The sequence below is a fragment of the Apus apus genome, chromosome 1, assembly GCF_020740795.1.
Source record: "Apus apus isolate bApuApu2 chromosome 1, bApuApu2.pri.cur, whole genome shotgun sequence".
Lineage (NCBI taxonomy): Eukaryota > Metazoa > Chordata > Aves > Apodiformes > Apodidae > Apus > Apus apus.
This window is the reverse complement of record NC_067282.1, coordinates 160,853,112-160,862,646: the sequence shown is the minus strand read 5'-3', so window position 1 is coordinate 160,862,646 and position 9,535 is coordinate 160,853,112. Positions and strand designations below refer to the sequence as shown.

The following is a 9,535-nucleotide window of genomic DNA, read 5'->3' as shown; positions in this document are numbered from 1 at the left end:
CACCATGCTTTATGCAATGTACAAGATAAAAATTCCATTTAAATGACACTAAGCTTTGATGGGAATTCCAAAAGAAAATTTAAGACATGGTATTTCTTTCCATTTGAATGAGAATTTTGTTTTGAAATGTCTGCAGAAGCCCATACAATGAGTTGCTGAGCTACTGCATAATGCTTTCACACTTTAGGAATTTGAAGTCGGATTCCTCCCAGTGATGCCAGCAGGAGAGGTTATTCCTGCTGCCACCTTCTCTCTCTCCCCACCAACTCTTGAGGATCTACTGCAGGTCATTCGAATATTTTTTCCTAAGTAACAGAGGGATTTTTGCAGTAGGTGGCCTGGATGCTGGAAACAGCCTTTCTCCAGCAGGGTGGCCTATTTACATTTACTTTCAAAGGGACAGCTTAGCTTGAGGAAAGCTAGACTCCATCAGGGACGTGGATCAGCTTGTTCAGAACAAGTATGGACTTTTACAACTCCACTGGAGTCTACAGTACAGATATTTTTTCATAATAATTTGAAGACCTCTGCAATTATTTTTTCATACGGTGGAGAAGCACAACTAAGACTAAAGAGCTGTAATTTTCCTTTAGCTCTTATAAGATAAATCAAATTAGTCAAGTCACCAGGTATTTGCTAGAGCACAAACCCTGGAGTATATGCTTCTGAGAGTTTAACCAGCCTCTTCAGCTGCTTTTAAATGAAGATTTCTATTTCATAGCTTTATTTGAAATTACATGGATCAAGAGAACCAGCCTGCATCAATGTTCCTTTAAAAGAAACACCACATTAGCTGGTTGGGGTTGTGTTTTAGGACAGCCATCACTGCTTGAGGAAAATACCTCCATTGTGTTGTCAACCAACCATCTCTAGTTATTCAGACATCCCAGGTGTCATGCATATTGAGTTTCAATATCAGCAGACACCCTTCACAGACTGATGAGGACATGTCTTAATTTGGGAATGTTATGTTAGGTCACCAGAGTCACAAACAGTAGAGGAATAAACTGGATTAAGCAGGAAATGCTCCAGATAATAGGCACTGAAAAGGAAGCAAGATTAGTGATAGGAGCTAAGGCAGAAAGTAAAATTTTGGGAGAGATGTTATTAAAAAATACACAAGTAAAAGAAACTTCCAGATCTTGTTGATAAATAATGCTGAAAGATTAACAACAACAACAAAAAAATCTACAGCTTTTATTCACACACATATATATAGTCCACTCAGAGAAAACAAGAAATAAGCACAGGATTTTAATAGCTACATGGTTTTGTGTCTTCTACTGGAGCCAAGAAAGGCAAAGACCAGAAGAGTATATGCAAATGCATAAAGCAAAATGCATCTGACCTAAAAGACCTAAAAGTATTTACATAACTGTGTTATATAGCATTATTAACAATTGCATAATCAAAGGTCAGGCTGTTTACATTGGAATATGTAAGACCATCCTTGCACAAAAAAATCTGTAGCAAGGACATTGCACAGAAATAGCCGAACCTCACATTTTTGTAAGAAGAGACTGCTTCTCTGCTAGAGCAGTACTACTAAAGACTGAGCTGAAAATATGTAATACTTGTTGGTAAAATTCAGAGTTTACCAAGCAAGTGAGGTGATGTCTGGCTACCTGAAAGAGATTACTATGAGAAAAAACAAAGAGTTAAAAAGAATTTGACTGCTTAGGGCTTAGGCTCAAACCACAACAGTATTTACACCATGAGCTTCTGTACTTAGACTGAACTCTATTCATACTAATGAGGTTCAGCCTGGGAAATGGGCTTTATCTATATACAGTCAGTTACAGAAGTGGATTAAAGTGCTCCCTTCCTTTTCAAGTGCCCTATGGTTTTTTCTCTCAGTTGCTGAAATGGATGACTACCTAGTTTTGATTGTGGATTTACAACAGGTATTTTGCAATTGCTGTTAAAAAAAAAAAAAAGCAGCGATAAATAAAGCAGCAGAGATGTTTTATATTAAAAAACAAGACCTACAATTTCCTTTTGCATTTTTATTAAAAAATAAAATCAAAATAATACATTGCAAAGTCCTTCCTGATTTATGGCTTCATTCATAATGCATTAACTCATGGGGGACATTCATAGCATGCAAAGCTTGAGCACCTGTAGAAGTCCTTGAAGGATGAGAATCTTTTGCATTTATTATATAGATTTTGCATAATTTTGTGTTTGGTTCAAATAGTTCATAGTTGTAACTGAAAGATTTTACACTACACCTTCTTGCAATCATCACTAAAATGTTTAGAAGATAAAGAGTAATCGTTGCTACCTTTTGGTAAAATATTTGAGAGTATGTAAGGGACAAAGGCAACCTCTAGCATTTTTGAGGTTAGGGCTAATTAGGTCTTATTTAATATATGGGCTTGAGTAATGTTGCCTTAGCACAAAGAACACTATTTTACAATCTCTGCCTGAGTTAAAAAACCTTCATAGTGCGCTTCCATATTTGCTTTATTCTAAAAATGTGTAATTTGTTGCTTAGTTGTATTCAAAGATCTTTCTTACGTTCAAATAAGAGTCCTGTAATGTTTAATGGGAATTTTTTTGAAAATATTAGTTTTGGCTGGGCTACACTTTATTAGATATATAACCAGAATTATCTAGTAGCTACCAATGTTTAAAATGTGTTGTATACTTTTTTCCTTCAGTTTTTATTACATTGACTTGTTAAGCAAAGGAGGACTTTTTTTTTTTGCTCATAGCAAAATCTGATGAAATAACATTTATTATTTCCTTGTGAATATATGAAACATTCATCAATACAGTTCATTTTCATCTTTTATTCTTCCCGCCTTCCCTGAAGTAACATTTTTTGCTGATTTTCTAAGCATTCTTTCAATTTATCTTCAGTCAAAGTCAGACGTTGTTCCAGGATTGAAATAGTCTGCATGAAGAGGACAGTAATTTTTTTTTTGTATTACTCATACAGTATTATAAAAAAGTGTAACATAGTAACATAAGAAAAATAATTTTAACTCAACAGGAAAAAACCCTGTAGGATGGCTTTTCCTTAGCTATTCCACTGTTTACATCTGTATTTAAAAATAATGGCTTTGTATCTACAGAGATTGTCTTGAGGTTTTAAATTGTTTTCACAATTTCTCTAAGAGAGAGAGAAATATATATACACACATACATAAAATGACTCTGAAATACTAATGCAGAAGTTGCTTCAACAGAAAAGGCAGGTTTCAGGACACAGACTGGCAGTTTCTTTTTAATGGAATTTACAACACAAACGATTTTCAACTGATGACTTGACTCCATACTCCCCAAAACTTTCTTGAGTTAACATATGTATCATAAAAGAATTAAAGAAAAAACCCTTAGCCACTCCCTTTTAATTTCATTTAATGTTACTATATTACAGACTACAGAGTATTAGCCATAGATTGGCTAACTCTGGTTACTAAAAAGTACTGAGCATTTGTAAACAAAAGATTCAGAGTCACTGACAGAGACTAGTACTCATGCAGTTTCCCTGACACTAGGAATTATTCCACTGCTTAGATTCCTACCTAAACCAACACGTTGAACACTAAGTTTGAACAGGAATTTAATGGTACATTGCCAATTTACTTTTTTCATCCCCTGCATGACTGTTTAAGATGGAATCTGACAGTGTCTGCTAAACAACTGGCTTCTGGCAAATCTACACTAGATTTCACTACTGAAAAACAGTGACTCTTTTCCTTCTGGAGCAAGAAATATGACAATCATTTTCATTATTAATTAGCAGGACTCTTTTACTTTAGCAAACACAATACATATGATCGATGTTTACTGAAAGAAAAAATCCAAGCCAGTCACTTGACTACACAACTATGCAAATAACCCCATAGACTTTAATATTCTGATTAATGAACATGGTTCCTGGGTTTATATGCCCATTGCCAGCATTACTGTTTTCCACTGCAAGAGTGTTATTATATACTCACCAGAGTTAAAACATCCAGTTGCTCCACAATGTGCTCCAAAGCGTTAGCCATGGAGGGGGAGATGCCCGTTTGCCTGTCCACATTATGCACCATCGATTCGCTCTCTGACTTCCTTTTTGAACTTCTTGTCAAGAATGAAGCAGGGTGATCCTGCAGATCTTCACTGCTGACACCATCCTTGAATACAGAAACACCATTTGAAGACTCAGTTGTCTTTGTCTTCATGTAATTGGAACCATACAAAAAGACAGGCAGAAAAGTCTGGCTTTTAGGTTTTTTAAAAAAAAATCTGTATACACATATATGCACACACACACAAGGGCCTTCAGATTTGCTTCTTGTACCAGCTCCAACTCACAACACTTCAATTCATTCTCACCTAAGAGAATTTCAGCTGTGATGGATGAGGCAATGGGAGAAATCTCGGCAGTTTTTATGTATATGTTTCAGGTACATATAAATTGAGGAAATACATGATGTACTGGTAGAGCTTGAATTAAAGCTCAAGTAAATACTATTGCTGTCGAGTTTTTTTCAAAAAGATAATTCTAGTTCACAAAGAAATTAATTCACAGCAGTAATATGAATGAAAAATCCATGTGTGACCAGATGATTACAAAGGGTTCCTTCCAGCTGCATAGTATGAAACTTTTCTTTAGTATGAATTAGCCTCTTCTTTCAGAATAATAATAATAAAAAAAAGTAGTTTTCAGCTGTTTATTCAGTGGCATTACTTTTTGAGAAACTGATTCCTTCAGAAAGTGGGAGGAGGAAACAACACAAAAGACACAAAATTAAGAGAGAAAGAAGTTTGATGAATAAACATTGCTCCAGGGTAAGTGAGAGAGCACAACCTTCCCAATCACTTCTGGTTTTGTTTGTGCTTTGAAATTCTTAATGGCACTTTTGAGTCATAACAGGTCACATCATCAGTAATTCACTAGAAGGTCCTTCAAAACAACTTTACCTGATTTATTAATGATTTTTTTTATATTTCTTTGAAAACGTTTTATACCTTTAGATAATATTAGTTTATTTTTACACTAAAATAAACTGAGGTTCTCAAGTTCTAATATTTCTAATTATATTTTCTATATCCACAACATTTACAAAATAAAACTTTAAGGTTACAAGTTAACTGTTTCTTTGAAATGTATTGATAGCTGAAGAAAATATCCATTAACTATGCAAAGGGGAAATTTTGGTCTTACCTGATGTATTTAAAATGCACAATACTTACAATGTACCCAAAATGTTCTAAAGCTGAACAGTTTTTCTAAAGAAAAAGCCTTAAAATCATTGTCCGTTATGAAAAACAAATATTCTCCTAAGTCTATAAATAAACTTGTAGAATGAGTTGCTAGGCAGAATTAGTGGTAAACCTTTACAAGATTACCTAGGCATGTTGAGGAGTTTCTGTCAAGAATGATTTATGTGTTGACCCTGCCTTTGAATCAGGTAGGATCAAGGGGTGATGGATGAAATACTACTACTACAATAATGTCATGGTTTTAAGTATTACTAAATCATATCAATATTTTCAGGAATTTATACTGCTGCATTATCCACAATACTGTTCTCATGTCTTCAGTGCCATCCTGCACAGTCCTGACCAGCTGACCTGCTCTGTTCTCTGAACTTACTGTTGCTGATTATCCAAAATCTTCTCTTCCCTAAGTGCTGGGGTTGTGCTATCTATATCAATGAGAGATAAGTAAGCAAGAGAGAGGTTGCATCCACCATCTCTCTGGAAGGGTCTTCCTTTTTACTAGGAAAGTACAAGAGCAAACAAAAAATGCCAGACACACAGTCAGTAGATGATCATGGATCTAAGGAGGCAAATGGCTGAAAGCAGCAGTTGTGGCAGGGTAAGAGGGTTTTGTACCTGAGGCACAGGGCAAAGAAGAAAGTCTCACCACCCTTTCTGGGTTAAAAGCTCCATTGTGCAGACAAGTTCTGTAAGGACAGCTCTCAACCCCCAAGCAAGAACCCATGAAGTGCTGAGCATGGGGTTGATAGGGACAGGAGGAGATACCCATGCATACATTTCAGACCTAAACTTACAATGCTACGAAACCACACGGAACCCTTCTCAAAGTTTGATAGTACCATGGTATTTGGTAATGTGTCACTTTCATTGATTTTGTTATGATGAAAAGACTAGAAGATACTTCCCGTTCCTGTTCAGCTCTCTTCTCTGTGCTTGGTGACTGATTCATGCAAATGAACTAAGCATGTCAAGTAGTAAAGGTCTGAAGCAACTAATACTGAAATCCAGTGATTCATATTGATACTGGGTTGTGTCAAAAAATAAAAGCATGCTAGACATCAAGCTACAGATTTCAAACATTAATTGTCCGAGGCTGTTCTACAGAATGCCCTGGTGGTTACAATATTTGCATTGGACTACACAGAACTGGCCTTCTCAGTCTAAGGCTATTTAAATTGATGGCTCATTGCACAATTCTTTGTCAGCCAGGCTGTTGCTCTTTAAGGGCACGAAGCTGTGGAAGAAAGGGTACTCTCTCCAGACATGCTGTTCAAATTTTACCACTGGTCAAACGGAAAGCAGCTTTGGTTCGGTGGTTAAGATGTTCAGTCAGGAGCAGGTAAAACCTGTTCCCATGAGACACTTGATGTTTTATCTATAATGGGATAAAATGAATAAAAACTCCATAGGAGAAAGGATTTGAACCCAGAACTTCTTCACACCTAACTAGATGGTTTAATTACATCTTCCTCTCTAGTACCATGAATTCCAATTTCTTCTCAAAATGAAAGGTCTTGTAAAGTCAACCTCAAATTATTCCAAAGAATTGTACATTGTGAGGGAGTCACTTGTTATCACAAAACGATATAGAATACAAATGGTTTGATTTTTGGTCAGGCAGGTAGAAAACAAATTTCCCATTTAATTTTTTTTTTGCTTTAGCTCCTTACCTTAAAGTGCTAGAAGTCCTCAAAAGAAAGTGTTTTGAAAGTTCACTGTCCTATGGATAATCTATTAATTCTCAAGTACTTAAACAGAATTAAAAAATAGATTTAGCATTCAGTAGCACTCAAATAAAAATTTTGCTGTCAGTGACTTGAAGTATTAGAATTCAAAATAAATTTAAGTCAATGGAGCAGAAGAGGAAAACAATCTGAGGTTATTAGACATTGACAAGTTCTTCTAAAAACAGTTCTCTGAGACTGGAGTTTCTCTGTTTCTTTTCAGACAAGCCTGCTGTACTTCAGACTGAAAATAAAGAAGAGATTTCAGTTTAAGCTCCCACAAAGTGATCTCAAATTCTCCTATTAAAGACAACCTCAATAGTTTCTTCCAACCCAAGGAGGAAAGCTGTCAATTCAGGCAAACAAAGCAAATGCTAAGCTACTAAAAATCTCACCAAATATTTATTCTTGCAGTAAAATTGATTCAAAATTCAATGTATCAGACAAATAGGCTGTGAAAAATGCTTTGTAACCCAGTAAATCGCCACCAACATTGCCAAGTCAGAGTACTGGAAAAGCTGTTGTGTGATGTAGTGGGTTAAGCAGGCAATTGAGATTCTTCTGTTCTATATTCAAATACATATATAGGAACAATGCAACACAAAAGTGCTTATCTAAATAAGGTAAAGGCCTCAAGGATTGTCAAATCTGAAAGGATCAAATAATTGAACTTTCAAAATCAGTAAAAGACAAATGAAATGAGACAGTTTCAAGTTGTCAACTCATCTATGTTGTACTGAAAAGGTTCCTATTTTTATCATATTCTGAAAATTTGTAGAGATTGTTTTAATGTTGTCAGACATCAAGTAGGCTCCAATATTCTTCAGGTGCTTGCCTTCTAATTTAACCTTTCCTAGGATCTAAATTTACTGTTTTCTTCAGCTCACTGAAGAGTTCAAAACTGCTGAAATCTAATACAACACTCAAATGCTAAAACCTTGTTATAAAGCAGTGACACAAGTATCAGCAGATTTCCTTTAGTTTTGGAGACTGATCAGTTTGTGTTCACTTTCATTCAGTGTAATCTTTTACAAAAAAGACCTTTTTCAAGAAACTCTTTCTACCCAACAGCCTATTTCACATAAAGTGTTTCAAGAACTAGATGTTCCCTTTCCTTCAAATTAGTCCCTTTCTAAAGGACTTTAAATACTACCAATTCATAAACAACAATTCTGTATGTTGCCAATGTGGTGAAAATGCCTTATAATTCAAAAAAACGCAAACTATTCTGAAATACTTCAGAACTTCAGCTTATTTTGAGAGAATAAAGTTGAAGAAGTCAATCAATTTTAAATTGTTACTTGTCAGCAAAACTAAAAAGAAAATTAAAATGTCTACAGCGTCCCCATTCACAGCCTGTTAGTAATAAAATGGACTCACATTTCGGCAACTTCATGCAAGTTACAAATAAGGAGGAGAAGGAACAGATTTAATTAATCAATAGGAAGTTATTACCATGACATTACCAAGCGGATGTTCAGTAGAAAATTAAATTTAGCTTATAAATGATGTCACAAACAGTAAACCATAATTGCTCATTCTTTGTTTTCTGTTAAGCAAAATAGCCAAAACTCTGTGGGTGGTACTAAATCAATTTGTGAAAAATCCTTACATGCAACCTTATCACCTCTGTCTGTTTCCTAATGTTTTCCCACTAAACACTCACAGATCAGATAGGAACAAACAGTGCATCCCAGTTTCCCTTTGCTTCATGGTATATAAGAATAGAATCTGAGTAAAATGCATCCATATATAAAGATGCATGAGCAGTTTTATCTATAGAGAAAAAAAATTCCCTCAGTGAAAAAAATATATAAAAATACAAGTCTCTGTCACTGAACTGAAAATCATTAGTCTTCAATCTTCTAAGAGCTTTGAATTCAGAAAATACAGACAACAGCTTCCAAATGAGTATCTTGATGATCTTATAATTATGATGGGCTTATATGAAAAAGCAACATTGGTTAAGCTTCCTAATGAATCACAAAAATTGGCATGGTCCGCTTTTTAAAAATAATCCTTTAAATTTTGAACATATGGTACATTTGCCTACGAATACTAAAACATTTCTGATACTGCAATTAAAACAGCTACAAACAATTAGTCATAAGTAGAGCATTAAGCTCAAACAGACCAAAGAGCAAAGGCATAACTGTATTCTCCCACCTTAAGCAACCTGTGTTTTTTGGTTATCTGAAATAATGGGAAGTTTCTTGGGAGAAGTAACACTACTATCATTATCCCTGCTCTTTCCTCCATCTTATCAACTTACCCTTGAACAAAAATTATTCACTATGGATTTGCTGAATTGAACCATTAGGGAGATGTTTTTCTTCTCTCTCTCTTCCCCCCCCCCCCATGTCATAATTATTCACAGCTTCTATTGCTTTGAAATTATTTTTTTTCAGTCAACAAGTGATCCACATAAAACACAGCTCTCTGATCTATTAGGCTAACACTGAGTGTGTTAAATCACAATCTGTTTTATCAGTTTCTACTGCAGAAAACTTCCCTGCAGTTTCAGCTGATGACAGCACTCTTCATTTCCTCTCCTCTCGCACGCACATGAATCAGCACAGCAAAATCCT

General features: G+C 35.2%; 1 protein-coding gene across 2 annotated transcripts in view; it reads right to left on the bottom strand.

Annotated features, from left to right (window-relative positions):
* Positions 1 to 1,175: 1,175 nt before the first annotated feature.
* Positions 1,176 to 9,535, bottom strand: part of POC1B (POC1 centriolar protein B) — a 53,434-nt gene continuing 45,074 nt past the window's right edge. For both annotated transcript variants that reach the window (XM_051622906.1, XM_051622899.1), the window contains exons 11-12: positions 3,954 to 4,130; positions 1,176 to 2,899 (exon numbers count right to left, since the gene is read on the bottom strand). In XM_051622906.1, coding sequence (XP_051478866.1) covers positions 2,795 to 2,899; positions 3,954 to 4,130 — 282 coding nt within the window. In that variant the 3' untranslated portion in view covers positions 1,176 to 2,794. The remainder of the gene's footprint in view (positions 2,900 to 3,953; positions 4,131 to 9,535) is intronic.